Consider the following 21,060-nt stretch of genomic DNA (forward strand, 5'->3'; position numbering starts at 1 on the left):
AGCCACCCGCTTCTCCACTGACAGGCAGTTCTCAGTCTCGTGTCCTTGTGCTGCAGGGTTGGGCGAGCTCAGCACACAGTCCATGAAAGTGGCTTTCGCATCCTAAGTTCTGCAGCACTGCTCGTCATCCCAGACTTGCAGGACGATGTGATCCCACCACTCAGTACTGTTCCCGAGCCGAGCCCAAGGTGGCGTTCATGCTGCAGAGCACCGTCCGTTACTGCCACAAGCAATTTAGTGTCAGCAGCGTCAGCTGATCTATTCATCATCTGAGCTCTCACTGTCACTTGGGAGCATAAGGAATAGATCACTGCCAGACGGGATGTGCTGGCAACATCATCAGCAACATCCTAAGCAGCTCGGGCTCCATTTCTTACTGAAATCACACGCTGCAGAATCACAATGACCAAACGGCTGAAAAGGGAAGCGATGCACCACGGGTCGTTGGAACAGGAAGCGGAATGACCCCGCAGCCTCCGTCCTTCCCACAACCCCCAGCAGCAAATTGGGACGAGGTGCTCTGTGGGATAGCTGCCCACAATGCACCACTCACAACAGCGCTGCAACTGGTGCAAGTGTGGACACACTGCAGCGCTGGTCGCTGTCAGTGTGGACACACTGCAGCGCTAGCCGTACACAGCTGTACGACCACAGCTGTAACGGCCAGCACTGCAAAACTGTAAGTGTAGACAAGCCCTTACAGTCCAAATGGAGTTTGTAGTTTGACATAGGTACATACAGAGAGAGTTCATAGAATCCATAAATTGCACATAGACAGATTCCTTGGTCATCAAATGTGACAAACTGACAGTGCAACCAATTAACGCCATAGGAATGGGCTACGGTCATGCCCCTGTCCTCAACAGAGCACATGTGCTCAGGTCCCAAAGGTATTTAGGCTCCTAAATTCAGGAACCTCTGAGGATCTGGGTCACGCATCCTAGTTTCCAAGACTCACCTCCTACCTGGTAATTGCCCTTATGGCCAACTTAAGTATAACAACATAAACCTCAGCCTGAGTTTGGCTGGCTCCAGACGTTCCCTCTAGCACCTCCATTGTATGAGATGACTTGTTTTCTTGGACTTAACAAAATACTCCCCCACATCCCTTATCCCCCTTTGTAGCCTGGTTAATGCTGATTGGATCCACCTGCTGGCATGACTCAGCAGTAATCACTGACTATGAAGGCAGCATGTTAGCACCTGTGTCTAGGGTGACTCCAGCGGAAGAGCCCTGTATTTCTGTACAGAGCCTTAGGGTATGGCTACACTTGAAACTTCAAAGCGCTGCCGCGGCAGCGCTGTGGGAGTGCTGCTGTGGCAGCGCTTTGAAGTGCGAGTGTGGTCGCGAGCGCAGCTCCCAGTGCTGCAACACTGTTTACACTGGCGCTTTACAGTGCTGTATCTTGCAGCGCTCAGGGGGGTGTTTTTTTCACACCCCTGAGCGAGAAAGTTGCAGCACTGTAAAGCGCCAGTGTAGCCAAGGCCTTTGAGTTATCCTTGGTAATAACCATGGCCTGGGCTACACGTTCCTTGGCTTTCAGACTGTTTATCTTCTGTAAATATGTAGAAGTGACTTTACTTTCAGTGGGGCTCGGGATCCTAAACCTCTTAGACACTTCTGATAATTGCTTCCCCTTTGTCTGTTAGCCTCAACATGTATTCGGTCCAGGCTGTGGTTATTAGGAGTAATTATAATACATCCATCTCATTATATTTATTCCTTATGCATGAGAAACAACAAGTGTTGCAGCACAAAGCAGTTTGGAAAAACCACATTGCCTTGGGCCGTGCTCTGGGGTAGCTCTCAATCTGCAGGATCCACAGATGGACTCAGCCGGCAGAGCTAATGACCACGTCTGCTTTAGGTGTCGGGTTCCTGAATGTAACGGTTACGCACCCAAGTGACCAAGTTGTATAGGTTGTTCGCCGGATGTGGAATTGTACCTTGGCCAATGGTATGAAGGCAGAGTGCTTCATCTGCCACTCTGCAAACTGCTCAACATCAAGCTCAGAAGCTGTACTAATCCAGGCAAGGAATAAAGAACCTGTGGCAGATGTTCCATGTAAAGGAAAATATTAGGTTACTAAGTCAGTCCGTTGGTTTCCAGCAGGAAGAGCCAGCTATTGAACAACAGCTGCATAGAAGGGCGGGGGGAAAAAAGTGATCCTTACTGCGTCATGGGAGGGAGATGAAGCATAGAGGTTCCTGTTACAAATGCTTCAGCCGCCTATGAAAAAGAGAATGCAAGGGGGACTCTTCTCTCATTGCAATAACTGTGGGTGATCCCTCATTCCATTCCCTCGCTCCCTCTCTCTCATGCACACACAGTCTGGCTCTTGCTGGATAAGTTCCAGATGTAAAACTAACACCTGTTTGCTAAATAAGTATTGTTCCACGGTATAGCCGGGGTTCTGGAACAATTTTTATAGTCAGGATGCTGAAAGCCATTGAACCAATCAACCCTGTATGTAACGGAAACCACTTCAAGCCAGGGGGTGCAGTAGCGTCCCAGTTTCCAGGACCTATGCTGTATAGTTATTGCTCCTTACCGATTTGTGTAATACGCTTATTGCGTGAGTTAGATTGAGAGACAAGGGGCTTGACTCCGCTCAGCTGTATAAAGTGTAGATCCATGAGTAACTCCACAAGAGTCGGTGGGAATATGCTGGTGTACCACTGTTGTATGTGGGATCAGAATCAGGGCCAAAGAGTCCAAAGTCCAGTTTTGGTTTGTATTACCCAGATCCAGCCACAAAATGGTGCATAGCCCCAGCTTACCAGGTTATTCCATAGCTGTCCACTGTGGTGTTCTACATCTTCCTCTAACGCATCCGGGACAAAACTCTACTGGATGGACTTTGGGTCTGAGGTGGTGTAACAGAGTCCCTTTGATACAGGAGCTAGAAAATGAGCAGTGCATTCCCTGAACAGGCCTTACCCAACAGCAAATGTCTGGTGGGACTTGGAACAGCTGATAAAGATGATCTTCATGAAAAGAAAACAAAACTTTAACCTGCAGCGCTTGCATCGTCAAAGTGTAGCCTTGGGGGTTTTTAACACCCAGTGCTCCCCTCTGATCTCTTCATGTCTCTGGAAATGGAGAAGGTATAAGAGGGATCATCAGTAAATACTGATGAGGTGGCATATATTGCAACTGAGGGCTGTCACTTTTCACATAACTTGATCAGGAACAGAACACCTTACCCACGTTCTATGAGGGTGTGGGCATCCCTGGTGCATCAGGTTATGTTATGACCATGAGTATTTAGATACCACCTACGGATACAGATATGGGATGTGTATGTAAATGCTTTATTACATGTATTTCATAATAGCCCCCAACTGTGCCTAATAGCAAGATTGCTTAACAGGGACCATGGAAACTGACAATAAATAGGACAGACATGAAGCAATTTCATCATCTCGTAAGGAATTAGGATCCCTTACTAGGACAGGCTAGTGAAAAGAAAAGAGGGGTTGTAACTTAATCTGATAGAGCCGATAAATTTTCTTTTTCTCTTCTTGCAAGAAGTTTGAGTGCAGATATTCAGAAGTATAACTTATCCAAGAGCTCATTTAAAGCAATATCCCAGTAATGTTGAAATCCCATAGTGAAGCCAATCTTCTTGACTTCCAAAACTCTAGGCACTACCATTATAATGTGCCTCTGACTCTTAAACTTGCAACTGATTGGCTTGGTCAGTGAGCCCTAAAAAGGCCCTGGGTGTATTTTCCTTGTGTGAATTCCTGACTTCTAGAGAAGAAACTGAGACATTGGTACGCTTGCAAAGATTTGATTTTTATCAGTAAACATTGATTTCATTACACACACACGAAAAAATATTTCCATCAATAATAATCAAAATGTACAGCTAGGCAAAATAAGAACAAAGCTGCTTGAGAACTTATTGGAGTTTGATTGAAGGATATTTATTTTGTATATTTTGACATATGATATTGACAATTGGTGTTTTAATGGTTATAAAGCTTTAACCTTTTGAATCTCAGTATTTACTGTCATTGAAGAATTGTTGTCTGATACCCACCATAATTTCAAACAGCTGAACATCTAAATCAATAAAAATCTTTAAAACACTTAAAAACAAACATTTCTATTATCCATCAAATTATGAAAAATAAAAATCGAATTCTGCCAATCCTAGACACTGGAAAGCTTTCAAAATTCCCTCAGGGGATGTCTTTTCCTTCCTTGAATAGCAAATCCATTCTCTTCAGTAAGTGGCTTGGTATTTACACTTTGAAAACAGTTTATTAAGCAAAATATGAAATGTCTAGGGAAATTGCATTGAGTCCAGTGAAAATCCATAATTTTGCTTTTGAAATACTACCTCAGGGTTCAAAGGCCTCCACTTAATCTTCACTTGTCACATTGGCCTGTATTCTGCTGTTGCAGGAGAGGCTTTGGGATTGAACCGGCCAGTCTTGGTGCCATACAAATTGATCAGGGATAGTCCTGATGCTGTTGAAGTTACTGGCCTGCCAGATGATATCCCGTTTAGAAACCCCAACACCTATGACATCCACCGGCTGGAGAAGATCCTGAAAGCACGAGAGCACATCCGGATGGTGATTATAAACCAACTCCAGTAAGTCTCAATAGCTCCTGTACTTCTGGGGTCTTTTCTAAACATGTAAGTCCAGAATCCCCATCTGGTGTGAACTGGCATAGTACCATGGGGTGCAATGGAGCTGCAACAGTTTACACTGGCTGAGGATCTGGTCCATAGTATCTTCTGGTTTACATTTATAAAACTGTTTAGGTCTCTCAGCTATGTGAGGAATCCTGTCAGGCTATGGAATGGTTGGGGTCCAATTCATATTCTTAGGAAACAAGATAAGGCAGCGTGTCCTCATCTCTAGCAAACTGGCTAAATTTCAGGGGAGCAATGCTGATTAAAACGAACTGATGATCTGGCCCAGTGAACGTACTGCTGATGTTTTCATTAGGGAGTTGATCACACTGTAATGTATAAAGAACACTTTGTTAACGAAAAGCTTTGTTAGGGTGATATGGCCCCTCTGCACTGAGCTAGAGGGATGCTTCTGAGGGGTTGTGAGGCCTCTCACCACCACCTGCCCTTAGTGTGAGGAAGTGTTGTCAGTGCCTGCCTGGGGTCAGCACAGGCCTTGCCCTCTCTGGTTAGCAATAGGCACACGCCAGCCCCTGAGTCCTCTGAGCATCCCTCTGGAGTGTTCAACCCCATTCCCCTGAACTCTCACAGAACTCTGATTCGCTACTCCCAAAGGAAGAGCACACACCATCTTCTCAGGATCACCCTCTACTTAAAACAGAGTGCTTAGTTACACACAAAGCGATAACCAGACTAAGTTGATGAGTAAAGAACAGAGATACAAATGAGAGAGAGTGAGACTGTTGGAAACAAGTGGTTATAGATAAAACAAAATCATAACCTGCTTTCTAGAGCCTTGACTTACCTATCAAGGCATTCCACTGTCTCTTAGAAGACCGCTTGCCTTAAGTCTTTTTCCCAGTGTTTTCAATCAGTCTGGCTGAGATCCCATCTCAGAAGACCAAGCCTTCTGACGGGTTATCCGGACAGACTGAAGGAATTCCTGAGGTTCAGCTGCACCCCAGATTCTTACTCCAGAACAGGATAAATCCTGCTGGTTTTGGTTTTGTCTCCTGTCCCCTCTACCTGTTGATTAGCATTTTGCCCAGATGGTAAATGGGCATCCATTATGAACCACACAATATTCAATTTGCATATGACCAGCTAGAGTGAGATACGCATCTCTTTCCCCCCTGCTTGCCTGGAGTATGTGGACCACCCTTTGGTTACCTATCTTAACTCACAAACCTACAGAATCTAATTTTTACTATTATACTGTATATAACTGCTCACATATTTCCCATACATACATCTCACAATGATTATGATGACCAGTGTAACACAGAATTTCATTACATGTTATATGACCCCTTTGGGTGAACCCAGGGGATCCCTGTGCCCTGCCAGTTAGCATCAAGAGGTCTTGGGTCACAGAAAGAAGATAGAGGTTATATTTTGTTCGTGTCCTCGTAGCTAAAGATTGTCCGAGGCACTGAAAATGCTTTGGGCTGGTCCATTTAGAATCAGCTGGTATTGTCTCAGCAAGTCTCAGATTTGCAGCCCTACCAAAGAACAGTGTGCCAAAGTTGCAATTTTACTCAGAGTAGTTAAAGTGGATCCATATTCTGATCAACCGTTTGATGTACAATCTCTGCTAAATTTACCATAGGTTGAGCACCACTGGTCTACATGAATTACATATCCTGGAGGAATTTTGGAGCCTGTTTCTAATATGTGTCTATATTTTACCTGCTAATTTCCTTTCTTGAACCCTTCAAGCCCAAAGTTCTTGCAGTGAACTTTGCTTTGTCTTTGTGGTGCTTGGGAGGCATGCCAAACCTTGGACTTAGACCTCAGACGTTTCTGACTGTCTCTGGTTCTAGAGTGGTTTCAGGCTGGATGTGTAGAGTATTAACTTCTCTCTTTAACACTGTATTGAATAGGTGAGGTGTGTAAACAGATGTTTATGTATCTCCTCTTCTCTTTGCCCTGGTTTCACCCATGAAGGGTCTCCTCCCTTGGGGAGCTGGGTGGGAAAGATGATCTATTCCTCCTCTCTTTCGTTGCTGGATTTGTGCGTGGATGATCCAAAGAAGATTGATCCTGGGTAGTCTGGGAGTCTGAGTTATGGAGTATTTTGGTCTGTGCTGGCCTTCTGGGTTTTTTTCTGTGGCAACCTGTAGCTCCAGTTGTCTAAGGAGCCATCAGAATGGGCTTGCCTGGTGTTTTTCACAGAGGCTGAGAAGAGTCTTTCTTAGGGGGATGCTATTGTCAGTGTCAGATGCTCAAGGCACTGTTGGGGAACTCCTGTTCAGAGAGGAGTCCTCTGAGATTCAGCTGTTGGTACCTGTGTGGGATGGGGAAGGACTCTGAGTTGGAGATTAGAATGTGTTCTGTTTATCTTCCCTGAGAAGCCTAGTGCCGCCTTAGAGCTATGTGGGGGGACCTGATGCCTATGGGGCTGAATACATGAGAGTGGGCAGTGGCTGCATGGAAAGGATGCTGAAGGATCTGGTTTCTGCCAGTTTGTTGTTGGAGGCTCCTGGGCAGCTGAAAGCTGTATCCACACACTGTTAGCAGTGGGTCTGAAGTCCTGCTGGTACCAAGAGAGCCATTCTGTACAGTGCGTTTTGCAGTCTGACTCCTCTCCTACCTGCTGTTCCGAAGGGGAGGGATTCAAAGTCAGGGGCTTGCTCAGCCCACTTGGCCAGGAGCTTACCCATATGCCAGGAGGGCGCACGCCCCAGGAATACTGCCTAGGGAGCCAGCCTTCTCTCTTGGACTCTGCTCCTTTATCCCGATCCTGCTTGCAAAAATGGCAGGCACTTGCTCCAGTGCAGGGCTGGAGGGAGCATGACCAGGAAATACACATTCTCTGGTCTTGACATTTGATCTCTTCTCCTTATCCCCTCTGGTGGCCACTGGGAAGATAAGTGCCCAAGGGGTTGCTGTGTGATCTAAGAGCCCAACAAGGAGCAAAGAATTGCTTAGCTGTCCAGATGAGCAATTTTCAGGTCATTTTCTTAAGGCAAATAACGTTCTGTGCAGAGGACTCGGTCTGCTGTGTGCTCCGCCCTAGGTGGGGAGCATTCTGGGCAGGCTGCCAGAGGAGACAGTCCCATGCCCTTGTACAGTCTTAAAGATCTGGTCTGTCTCCAGATACATTTGAGATAGAGGAAACCTCACTAGGAGATGGTTAGAAATGCAAGGGATAAAGAACATCTGTGCCCTAACCGTTCACAATCGCTAATCTCCACCTTGTTTCTTACACAGACCATTTGCTGAAATATGCACTGAGGCCAAACAAACAGGTAAGCTCCATGCTAAAGCTCTCCTTCTAGTGCAGCAAACTGCAAAGCAAAACATACAGATTGCGGCACAAAATACACAGGAGGCCAGACTCCAGGGTTCAAAAGAAAATAGAGCAGGCTAGTTAGGTTGATGTTTGTCATCTTAATCCTCTCCATCTCCTCATCCAGCTGGGGCCTGAGACAAAGTCTGGGGTTTACCCAGGAAGGAAAACTTGCAGGTTTGGCTTCTCTGCAGCGACTTTCCTGAGGCTGTGTGTGAAAGGGAAATGGAGGCTGTAGTTTTAGACTTAAGATTTTCAGTCGCCCAGGGGATTTGAATGCCCTTCTCATTAATTTTAATGGCTGTTGCTGAATAAATCCCTCAAGATGGCTTTGAAAATCTGAGCCCTAGTACTGTTTTTTACTATGCAAAGATGAAATCACGTACTGTGCTTGAGGAGTCCATGCTCTCAATGCAAGTCCTACTGGATGCGGCTCCGTTTCACTAAAGTCTCACCAACGCGACTGGCACTCGTTAGCTTCCAGGTTAGCAATCTCTCAGCAGGAAGGAGATGGATCAGAGGGGCACAGTGACCTAAATGACCTCTAATGCCCTAAGAAATATCCTGTGAATAGAGAACTCAAGTCTGACCATGACAAGGTGAAGCAGCAGCCTGGGAAGGGTTACAGGTCTGTGCCTATCACAGGGCTGAGTAGGATATATAAGAAAGAGGAAGCTAGGCCCAGGGGGCAGAGGGAAAGGGTGTGTTCTCTTTTTCCTGGCTGGTGGAGGCAAGGGAAAAGCCTCTGGAGATACGTCTTTTGTGTGAAACCAGTATGCCCTTTGCCCTGGGCCTTGAAAGGGTCTGGGTGTGGTGTTTGCTTCCATTCCAAAGCTGGAGAAACAGCCATTCAGATAACCCATTTCTTTCCCATCCTCCCCTTCAGAAAAAGACAACAGTGTTCCCAAACGAAAGCGGAAGAGGATCTCTGAAGGGAACTTGATATCATCCTCATCGTCATCTTCCTCTTCTTCCTCTTCCAATATGGAGTCCACATCGTCAACAAATCAGATCTCACTTGTGGTAAAGCTTTCTAAACGTCAGCCAAGTTACTGCAGCTCTGTCTAGCTCAGGGTTCTTCCCCTACCACCCTTCATCTCTTTCCTTCGCTGGCCGTAGAAATGCTATAAACCCCTAATTTAGCATGGCGACGCCCAGTCTTGTAAAGAAGGGGAATGCTCGCTTTGCCTCTGGGAAGAGCTGGCTCATCAGCAGAGCAGAGAGGCCACTTGGCATCTCCCCTCCACCAGTTCAGCATGCTCTGCAGGGCTGCCATGGGCTGGCCTCTGCCACTGTCCATCGGTGAAGCCTTCTTCACGATATACCGATGTTGCCGAGGGGAAGGTAGTGGTGGCCAGGGCAGGAATGACTTGAGAGGCGAACACACCACAGAGAGCAGCCATTCCAATGCCTGACCCTTGCAACTGCATGGCACTCTTTTGGCATTGCCGTGTCGGTGACTCAATTCTGCAAAGTGCAGAGCACTCTCAGCCCTTTCGGCTCCAATAGACTTGATGACAGCACTTTCCAGGATCTGCCTCTGGGAGAAGCAAGTTATAATATAGTCCCCTTTCTCCCTTGCACGCACCCCACACCCTTCTGCTCTTGACAGCACTATGCAAGGAGCACTATGTGGCAAGGGTTATGTCCTGGAGTGCAGGGTTCTCAGCCTGTGAAGATACTTCACAGGTTCCAGACACACATCTGAAGGATGTAAAAAAGTCCCCAACTCATGACCAGCTGCATTATTTCATAAACCAGCCCTGTCAAACTCAGGGAAGCGCTGTTAATGTGTTACAGCTTTCCATGTGCTTTGGCCATTATGTTGTATGATGGCGCTTTGTTTTGTTTTTTATATGTATGAAAAGGTGAATATTTTGGGAGAGGTGTGAAGCTAAAATTTCCTTGAAGTAGAAACTCAGATGTAAAAACAAGAACCGACATCAGTGGAGATTCATGGATCTATTCTAGCTAAGGAACTGGCCTTAGTTATTTATTAGCAATTATTATTTCAAGCATCATTTTTTTTAAAAAGGCAAAAATATTAATCGATTTAGAAGTTATTTTGAGTAGGTTTTATGGTGGTTTATTTTCTTATTTAAAAAGAAAATCTTACTTGGAAATTGGAAGACTTGCCTGTGTGTGAGCGTGACAGAAACTTGATCATTGCACGTTTTTGCAGAGTATTTTGTCCTAACAGCATTTTTTTTTTTCTCTCTCTCTCTCTCTTTCAGCAATGGCCTATGTACATGTTAGACTATGGTGCTCTAAATGTCCAGATTCCAGGACCTATTAACTATTAGACCTCAATACTGAATCAGAACCTCAAATGACAGAATAAATAAATAAATGTAATTTATGTAAAAAGTGTATATTCTAATATGTATCAATGCCTTTTAGTTTTTCCAATGATTTTTACACTATATTCCTGCCATCAAGGCCTTTTTAAATAAAACTAAAAAGTGTTGCCTTGCTCTTAACAGTATTTATTTTATTATTTGTACTATTGATGAAATCCATGATAGGTAAAAGTAAATACAGAAGAGCACCTTCTGATGGACAGCCTTACCTCCAAAATAAATAGGGTAGTGTCTAGAGTTTGAACCCCTGATTTTTGACACATGGTTGTCATGCTTCATTTGCCACTGGTGTCTTCAGACTTCAGTCAACAGTTTAAAACAAAAAAACCTTTTCTTGATATTGAAACAGCGCCACAAAATTACACCATGAAGTATGGATGAATAAACACTTCACAGAAACAAAGAACGGGGCCTGGATTCTCATTTATGCTCAGGCTCATTTACACCACTCTAGCAGCATACAGGGGCTTTAAGGTGAGTAGAAGATTACATGTAAGCCCAGTTTAAGGGGTCTTTAGCCCCACCAGGGCAAGTTAAGGGGGTCTTTTGTATGACCATCGGTTCCTGGATTACTACCTCAGCAACACTTCCTCAGTTGTCTCACATGCCTGTTATTTGCACGTGGCTATTGTCCCTTAAATCAGAGAGAAATTCTTCTGAGAGCTCACGGAATTCCTCAATTTAATCATCCTGGATGAAATGCATCTCTGGGCAGAAAGCCTGTACGTGGCTCAGGCATTACTTACATCCCACTTAAGCCCAATTTTGGGATTTGATAGGTGCATAGGATTGGTGTTGGCCCTCTGCAACAAGGGTGAATTCCACCCTCAGCTCACAAATAAGATGAAGCCATTCTGCTGTATAAATTGACCAGTCTTTTAAAACCGTAAGAGCTTATTCATTTCCTAAGGATCAATTTTTTAACCAAGACGATTTTAAAAAATGGATTACAAGCTGTGGAGTCTCATGGGTTGAAGAAAACTCAGGTAGGTAACTATTGTTCTGCCTCATGTAGTGACACGTGATACTAGACCCTTTCTATAACCTTTGAATAACAAGTTGTACCATTAGGACATTTCAAGGAACGTGTCAGATTATTACCTTCATTTCCATTCTTTCAGCACTCGTCATTGTCCAGTTGGCAGTAAACTCCAGCAAATCATTTTAAATTGCTGCAATTTCATTTGCAGATTATTGTTGTACACTCTAATATAGCTGACCAATGTGTCTCATCAAAGCACTTGCACTCACATGTAGGCAAGAGATTGGAAAGCCCAAGTAGGGTATGATAGTCAAGGAGGTCAGGTGCTCAGATAATGCAGCAATGAGGACTGTATAATAACCTGAATAGACTAGAATAATTATTCATGGCTTTGAGACTAGCCAAGAGGAAGAGGCAAGCTGTTATACTGAAAGAAGATGGTTTAAGTGCTGTAGTTAAACATGAATGCAGATAACTTGACGCTCTGTGAAATCTCAGCTGTTGATTGCTTTTCAAGTTAAAAACCGCTTGGCAACAATGATGGCAGGTCCTTCAGAGAGAAATCCCCCACGGACACATTCTCATTCCTCCCAATAAAGGAAGCTAACCCCCAGTTTGGTTTAGTATAGTTCCAGACTGAAGAAAGATGGGTTAATTTTGGAAAACCATTGTACCCAAACATCCTTGCTATACTTCACTATTGGGTTAGCCAGCGTTTTCCACTGGTGCATTTCTAGAGTTTCTAAGTGTATCTAAGAAGGAAGGAAGGTACTAGATCCAAGAAGAGAAGCTAGTTGTGAATACTCTTTTACTATACAATATGCTGCTGTATTTGGAAGACCTAAGCCACCATTTTGTAGCAAGGGCTTCACATCTTCCTACTTTAATACTGGTCTTTCCACTTCCCACAGAAGCATTTTTGATCATACCTTGAATTGTTTGAAAGCACTTGGGATTTCCTTGACCTCCAGTCACTGCTGAGTTAGATGCAAATTATAACAGAAAACCACCTTCTCCACCACCAGCTCAAGAAAAGGCACAAAGCCAACAACGAAAGGAAGGGCAAAGAGCTGTATCACTGAGCCCAGATAGAAGTTCAGCTTCACATCAGAAGAGCTGACACCTACATTTCAAGTCTTCCATCTGGCTGCCACCCAAACCCACAATATCGCCAATTAGAAAAAATAATTTCACACTCACAATTAATTTCCTTTTCTGAAATGTATTGTTGAATCAAAGCAAGCCATCTAGGTGCCTGCTAATAAAAGATGGATTAATTACATTGTGACTGTTTCATTTTAAAAATTCAGTTCAGTAAAACTGAAGATTACTGCATCTTTATAATAAAGTAAGCTTTACTGCATCATTCCAAGTTTTTTCCACAGATTTCGTTGCTGTTCTTTGCATACGTGGGGTGGTGCTGTTTGTAGAATTTAGGTCTAGTGTACTGCATAGTTCGTGGGGCCTTGATTACTTGTATTAAAAGGCAAGGGTTAAATTGAATCAGTGGAGTTAATTAGGATAAACAGATGTCAGGGTTACACTGGAGATGAATTTGGTCCAAAAACTGTAATGGAATCATAAAGGTTTCCCCTTTCAAGCCTTTCTTGATTACCAGGGAGGAATCACACAGGGAATCAGGAAATGGCCGTGTCATGGGCCGATCTTCAGTCAACCTTATGGCCATGCCTCGCCTCCGTGTCTGTTCAGAATTACAATGCTTCTGCAAAAGGACCCCTCAATCCAGGGCCATGATTCAAATACTCCTCTTTGTCCCCGGAGGGCTAACATCCACCAGAATGGATGCATTTCCCATGCATGCAATTACTGTAATTGCGTGCCTGAGGTGAAATGGGAAGAGGATGACAATAAAGACTCTGCGTTACGTCTTTTACCCGGGCTACAAGGAAGGAACAAAATAATTTTACTAGTAGTTTCTGCCTAGGACCCAAGGGCTTCATCCTGCGATGTGCTTAGTCATATACTCAATGTACACTTATCCTGTCATAGATTATTCAGAAGCTGAAAAGCTAGTGGTGAAGCTGCTGCCCTCTTTCTGCTTCCAAGCTGTATCCTTTCGGAATTGCTCCCAATGGAAGTGCCTCTCAGAAGGAGTTCTTCATGTTAAATACATTTTAAATGAACAATTCCATCCTTCTTTTTTATCTCCACTAACATTTCTTTTCCCCTGTTACTTTCTCCTTCATTTGATTAGACAGAAGGAAATACAAGAATATCACAGGTATGCAGCAGTAGGCTAGTGGACCAATAATTTATCACTTGTGTACCAGAAACTGGGTGCCTGAGGCTTAGGAAGCTCTAAATAAAGTGGCTTGCTGGGAGGAAGGATGGTCTTGTGGTTCAGGCACTGGACTGGGAGCCAGGAGGTCTGGACTCAGTTCCATGATTTTTCACCATTTCCTTTGTGACCCTGGCCACACCATTTTCTCTTTCTCAGCCTCAATTCCTGGTCTTTAAAATGAGGATAGTATGAGAATGTCTGTCTTGTCTATTTAGATTGTAGATCCTTTGGAACAAAGACTGTTGTCTTACTATGAGTATGTACAGCTCCCAGTGCAATGAGCTCCTGATCTTGGTTGAGGCTTATTAGCTGCTACTGCGATACACTACTACTAACTTTATTTTTAGAAGTGATGAACCCCAATAATTTCTAATGAAGTCTACAGGATCTCAGTCTCCACTGAAAATATGCCTCACTTAGAAAATGTCCATCATTATGCTTTGTGTTATTCTGGAACATAGAGGCATTTGAAAAGTGAATTCTAACCTTTCCCCTTTGGAAAAGTGATGATGATCGCTTTATTGGTGTTTACAGTCAGATATAATTCCAGCAATTTCCATAATCTTGATCTTTTCATTTGTGGTGTATTTTTACACACGACTTTTGTCTATACGTGATGACATAGCGAGTGGAATCTCTTCCATTGCAATTAGAACATTGAAGATGCAGATCCTAACACTTCAGCCACATTTCTCATTCATTACTTTTGAAAGAGTTTGGTGGTGATGTGTGTATGTGTGTCTACAAATCCAATAACAATCCTCATTAAGAGTTGCAAAACATGAAACCATTTTGATCTCAGACAGATGGCAGCTAAATGAAGTTTAATTAAAGAATGAGAGCTTTGATTCAAATCATTTTTAAAATATAGCATACTGAGACACTGGAGAAACAGCATAAACAGCATCTGGGTTTTATTCAGAACCCAGAATCCATTTGTGAGAAAACACTTTGCAAAACATTTCAGTGAAATGAGTTTGTCACCAACCTCTTGAGAGACTCAAGCTGCTGGCTGGATGCTGCAAAGAAATCTTGCTTTCTCACTGAGATAATATGGCAAATACTTAGGAAACTGCTAAGAAACCAATGAGAATTTTCAGTTGGTTGGGTTATTAGAACCGAATGAGTCTTGTTCCTTCAGTTTTCTTGAAGAATGAAACTAAATCAAAAGAGAGTAAGGTTTGATTTAAGTCACAATTGCAGTCAAAATCTATTCTGTTCTGCATAGGTTCTTATGTAAGTAGTAGCTGAGCACCTTCCAGTGGCATATTAAGCAAAGTGACAAAAATCTGTTGCATGTTACTCAATAGCATGTAGATTCTAACGTAGATTCTAACACGTGCTAAGCTGGGCTGAGTTGAAGGCTAGGCTTTAACTCGTACATGTTAGCGCAGGTTCAAGACAGTGTGCCTTGTCTACGCTGAGCTGCTGGAAGGTGTTGGTTAGCTCATGTCAGCTAATACATAGTTACATCACCCATTAAACCCTCATCCGGACCCAGCTTGAAGCACAAACTGCTGCATTGGGGCAGCCTACATACTACTCCTTGCTTAAGGCTATGCTTAAAGTCAGAATCTAGCCAGTTATTTCCACAGCAACCAACAGTGCTATTGTAAAACAGAGGTTTGTGAGTTCAAGTGATCAGGACCAGGGACCAGTGAATAATTATGAAATATAGGTCCAGATCCTGAAAGGTATTTAGGTGCCTAACACCAATTGATTGCAATGGGAGTTACGTGCCTAATACCGGTGAGGATCTGGACCATGGAGCCTGATTGTCCATTTATGCCAGGTTGTGTGGCCATTTCAGCCTGCACCAATTGGGTGTAAATTGCTCCCATTCTGAGCTGGTAATATTTTGCCCCATTTTGCACTGGTGTAAATGACTACACAGCAGCAGAGCACTGGAGTCTTGGGCCCAGGGATCTTTTGTCATCCAAGGGAATCCACTAATAATAACTGAAGGAAGAGAAATACAGAAATTATTGCTTGTGTACTGACTTCTTCCCTCTTTCTCAGCAGACCAGACTACTTTACTTTTCAAAGGGTTTCCATGAGGTGGCAGCAGCTGGTCAGCACAGTTTTTAGATAGCCCATGTTCAGGTTTTAAGTATTTCACAACTCCTAAAAGCTGTGTGGTCTTCAAAACCATCGATTTCTTTTTTCTCAGCTGGTGAAGATTGGCCCAACTCCTATGACCCCACTGGAGCTACACCAGTTTTCACTAGCTGAGGATCTGGCCCAAGAAGTGGAGTTTAAAATATTCAGGATATTTTGAAGCCGGACATCTTCCTTGAGGCTGATTCTCCATTGCTTTGCACCTTGTGTGCAGTCATTGGTGTGTAAAATGCTGCTTTTCTGGTTGGGTGATGACGTTTTCCACCCACGCTGCCCAGATGCAAATACTGCACACTGTGGAAGACTTTGGGAAGTCAGGCAGCTTGTTTTCCTCTCTTGAGTGAGTTGTCTCAGTGATGAACCTAATGATGAACATGCCCATTAAATATCATCTGTAGCAAGGTACCAATGGAGAACGCCGTGAATTACAAGTGACTGGCATCCCCATGCTGAACTTTGAGGTATGTTTCCGTGTGTGTGTGTGTGTGTGTGTGTGTGTACACCCACACCTCCATTTTATGTTAACGTGTGTGTGTGTGTGTGTGTGAGAGAGAATCTCCATTTTATGTTAATGGGCTGTATCTGTACAGCAAGAAGAGTGGAGAAGAGCCCTTCTGCAGAGACCAGCATGACATTAACATATATGTGGTGTTCCTAGTTCAACCCCTTCTCTTCGGCTCCTCAGCACTGCATTGTATTAAGGGAGGGCTGGGCTTCACAGTTCACTTTCTTCAAATCATCTGAGAAAATGGTTTCAGCAGCAAACCTGGTTTGACTGCAGCAGGTGATGATGTGCGTATGTAATCAGATGGGGTTTTCTTTTCTAGTGTCCCATGAGGACACTACCAGTGGAGCGTCTAAATCGTTTAAGTGAATATATTAAACAGCTGCCTCTGTTCAAATTAACAGATCCATGGGGTACGAAGGCAGATTGATGCAGCTGAATTAAACTGGCACACTTTAATACCAACCTTCTAACACCATTTGCGCAGGTATTTTTTTGTGACATTGAACAATGAGATGGAGCTGTGTGACCCATCATTGAAGTATTTTGGATGGGTTTTATTAAAACGATGAGACTGGCATGCCTCAAAAAGGCAGGCAACAACCCAGAGGGGGTTATTTGTTACAGTCAAATGATTTCATGATCCTTAGAGACTAGATTTTAAAGCTGCTTTGGGGTGGGAGGGGGCTGGATACCCAGTTCCCAAGGGTGTCCTGATTAGAGGTCTGCTCAGGCCTACTTTTTAGGCCCGACCCAGATCTGAACTGGGCCCAAGCTCGCCCAACTTGAGCCAAGTCCAAGAAAACCAAGTAGTTTTCCAACCCAACCCTCCTTACTGAACTTAAGTCCGCACCAGTGCCGCCACCTCCTGCCTGTAGGGTAGGCTGTTCTAGCCTTGGGGTCAGCACAGAAGTGGGTGTGTGTGGCGGTGGATGCGCAGGCTCAGTGGCGGAAACTTAGGTGCCAAGGGAACTTTTACCCTGAAAATTTAGGCATGGAGTGAAGTTAGGCACTTACAGTGTTCATCAGGAATTTTGTAGATCACAGTGTAGCCAAAACTGGGTCTTATGCACCTAAATCTGTGGTTTAGGTACCTAATTACTTGAGCCAAAGAAGCTAAAGCCTAGAGTGAAATCAGTGGGAGTTCGGCACCTAAATATGTTGAAGATCTGGGGTAAGTGACTTGTCTGTGTTTATGCAAGAAGTCTGTGGTAGAGCAAGGAATTGAACCTGCATCTCCCAAGTCCCAGCTATCACCTTAACAGGACTGTCTATTAATAGCATGGAAAACGACAGGTAAAATTCACCCCTCCTCCCACAAAGCCTGAGTAATTGGGACTCCTCCGGAGGCCGAAGGGGATGGAGTTCACCCTCTGTGGCAGCTGTTCTACCTTATGGGATGGACCATATGCCTCGTTAGGGGTTGAAATAGCAGGGTCAGCCCTTTCACAACTCCTTCCCGTAACAGCAACCCTTGCCAGTCTGTTCAGAGCTAACACTGAGCCCCACTCTGCAGAGCAATGGGGTATGTGAAGGGACTCCACACTGCCCACCTTGTGCCCATCCTTATGGAGGGCGGCAGTGGCAGTACTGCACTGCCTTGTACAGGTCGTCTCTAAGCAGGTGAATTACATCCCACCTCTTGGGTGCAGATTGTAACGGTTTGACTATGTTGGGAGAAGGCAGTGAGTTTTGGAAATGTATAAAAACACTCAACTAATAATATGGTGTTAATACTGGAGTGAAATGAGACACGTCACAAATACATGAGTTTTTAACTGGCACTCCCAGAGCATTTTCCCTCCAAGAATGTCAGAGCACTTTGAAAAGCCTAACACCCTAAGGCTCTGAACATTCCTTGGAGCTAAAGTATTATTTATTATTGCCCTTTAAGAGAGGAGGAAACTGAGGCATGGGGCATGTAACTGCCTACCCCATGGCTACAAACCAAGCTGATGGCAGATCTGGGAATACAACCCGTCTCTTGACTCCCAGGCCCACTCCCTTTCTCTATATGTCTCATTGATTTACAGACCCAAAGACCTTCAGGAAATAAGCAAAAGCTTCACATCTCCAACTGCTAGATTTAACGGAAAGGTGTGTAAAAGAAATCCTTTAGCTAAACAGTTCCCTACTGGCTTTACAGCTGAGAAGGCTCAGGAGTACTAATTAGTAGGACTGTTTTTTGTTTGGTTGTTTGTTTCTTTTAAAAAAAAGCGATTTACAAAAATTGTGATTTTAAAAAATTAATCGGACAATTAATCACACATATCTATTTAAATATTTGTAGATGTTTTCTACATTTTCAAGTATATTGATTTCAATTATAACACAATACAAAGTGTACAGTGCTCACTTTATATTTATATTTTTATTACAAATATTTGCACTGTAAAAATGAGAAAAGAAACAGTATTTTTCAATTCACATCATACAAGTATTCTAGGGCAATCTCTTTACATTTGTAAGTTGCACTTTCACAACAGATATTTTAGTTACATAACTGCACTGAAAACCAAAACAGTGCAAAAGTACAAGTCCACTGAGTCCTACTTCTTGTTCAGCCAATTGCTCAGACAAACAAGTTTGTTTACATTTGCAGGAGATAATGTTGCGCCTGTCACAGGTGCCGACTTTTCAAAGTGCCGGGGGGGGGGTGCTTAACCCCTGGCTCCACCCTAGGCCCAACCTACATCGTTCCTCTTCCTGCCCCCACTCTGCCTCTTCCCACACAGTTCTGCCCCCTCCCCTGAGTGCACTGAGTCCTCACTCCTGCCCCTTCCCCCCAGTCCAGCCTCCTGCATGCCACAAAACAGCTGTTCATGGTGGACGGAAGGCACTGGAGGTTGGCGGGGGGAGCTGCTAGAGGGGCTGCCAGTGGGTGCTCAGCACCCACCATTTTTTCCCCCATGGGTGCTCCAGCCCCGGAGCACCCATGGAGTCAGCGCCTATGGGGTTAACGTCACCTGAAAGTGAGAACAGGTGTTCTCATGGCACTGTTGTAGTTGGCGTCACAAGATAATTACATGCCAGATGCACTAAAAATTCATAGGTCCCTCCATGCCTCAACTACTATTCCAGAGGACATGCGTCCATGCTGTTGATGGGTTCTGCTCAATAACAATCCAAAGCAGTGCAGACCAACGCATGTTCATTTTCATCGTCCAAGTCAGATGCCACCAGCAGACGAATGATTTTCTTTTTTAGTGGTTCAGGTTCTGTAGTTTCAGTATCGGAGTGTTCCTATTTTAAGCCTTCTGAAAGCATGCTCAGCACCTCATCGCTCTCAGATTTTGGATGGCACTTCGGATTCTTAAACCTTGGGTCAAGTGCTTTAGCTATCTTTAGAAATCTCACATTGGTACCTTCTTTGCGTTTTGTCAAATCTGCAGCAAAAATGTTCTTAAAACAAATGTGCTGAGTCATCATCCAGAGACATACAATTCTTTCCCAAAGAGTTCAGTCACAAATTTAATTAATGGACTATTTTTTTAACACTTGTCATCAGCATGGAAGCATGTCCTCTGAAATGGTGGCCAAAGCATGACGGGGCATACAAATGTTTAGCATATCTGGCACGTAAATAACTTGCAATGTCAGCTGCAAAAGTCCCATGTGAATGCCTGTTCTCATGTTCTGGTGATATTGTAAATAAATGGGCAGCATTATCCCCTGTAAATGTAAACAAACTTATTTGTCTTAATGATTGCCTGGACAAGAAGTAGGACTGAGTGGACTTGTAGGCGCTAAAGTTTTGTATTGTTTTTGAGTGCAGTTATGTAACCAAAATATCTACATTAGTAAGTTGCACTTTCACGATAAAGAGATTGCCCTACAGTACTTGTATGAAGTGAATTGAAAAATACTGTTTTTCTCATTTTGACTGCAAATATTTGCAATCAAAAATAGTAATATAAAGTGAGCACTTCACACTTTATTCTGGTGTAGTTTAAATCAATATATTTGAAAATATAGAAAAATATCCAAAATATTTAATAAATTTCAATTAATATTCTATTTAACAATGCGATTAAAACTGCAATTAATTGTGATTAATTTTTTTAATCACAATTTTTGAGTTAATTGTCTGAGTTAACTGTGATTAATCAATAGTCCTACTAATTAGTTTAGGAAGTGAAGGGAATAAAACAATACTCATGAAATTTGCCTCTGATGCTCCCATTTCAGATGCCATAATAGGAATAATTGTGTGGAGGGCTGAAGACTCCAACACTGAGGATCACTGAGTATAACCACATCAGCCATGGGACCGGCTTCACACACTGTTGAAAAGGAAGGCAGAGGCCTGTTGGGGTAACAGTTTTGCCGCAAAGACTGTCTCATTTTTTGGTGATAATGAACACGTGGATCTGAGTATGCAGTGGTATTGTAGCTGGGTCTGTCCCAGGAATCCCATGGATCTGAGGGCAGAATCAAGCTTCCTGTTTGTAGTGAAGCTCTTGGCCTCTCCTTGTTCAAATCTCCCCCCATGAGGATGATCTGTGAAAACCACCTACCCTAAAGCACTACAACTCTTTAAAAAACACTGTAGAATAATGAAAAAAAACAACCCCCCCCGCCTCCACTTCCAGCTAAGTCAGCGCTCCACTACATGATCACCTGCATACTTTTTTTTTTTAAAGATGTTGGCCCAGATTTTTAAAAGTTGTTAGGCACTGCTCTGCTCAGAACTGCAACACATAACTGAATTAGAAGCCTAAAGTCTTGTCTACATGAATAATTAGTCTGTGGCAAACGGGGGTGTGAATCTATCTGGCACTAACCTGCTGCGATCTAAGTGTCCGTGTGCATTCTGCTGACGCGTTTTAACAGTTCTTTTAGGCG

The 21,060-nt window shown here is 43.7% G+C and overlaps 1 protein-coding gene across 4 annotated transcripts in view; it reads left to right on the forward strand.

Moving 5' to 3' along the window:
- Positions 1-10,428, forward strand: part of GTF2IRD1 (GTF2I repeat domain containing 1) — a 174,848-nt gene extending 164,420 nt beyond the window's left edge. For all 4 annotated transcript variants that reach the window (XM_075073922.1, XM_032786946.2, XM_032786950.2 and 1 more), the window contains 4 exons: positions 4,419-4,611; positions 7,870-7,907; positions 8,835-8,971; positions 10,183-10,428. In XM_075073922.1, coding sequence (XP_074930023.1) covers positions 4,419-4,611; positions 7,870-7,907; positions 8,835-8,971; positions 10,183-10,251 — 437 coding nt within the window. In that variant the 3' untranslated portion in view covers positions 10,252-10,428. The remainder of the gene's footprint in view (positions 1-4,418; positions 4,612-7,869; positions 7,908-8,834; positions 8,972-10,182) is intronic.
- The last annotated feature ends 10,632 nt before the right edge of the window (positions 10,429-21,060 follow it).

Source organism: Chelonoidis abingdonii, chromosome 20 (genome assembly GCF_003597395.2).
Source record: "Chelonoidis abingdonii isolate Lonesome George chromosome 20, CheloAbing_2.0, whole genome shotgun sequence".
NCBI classification, from domain to species: domain Eukaryota; kingdom Metazoa; phylum Chordata; order Testudines; family Testudinidae; genus Chelonoidis; species Chelonoidis abingdonii.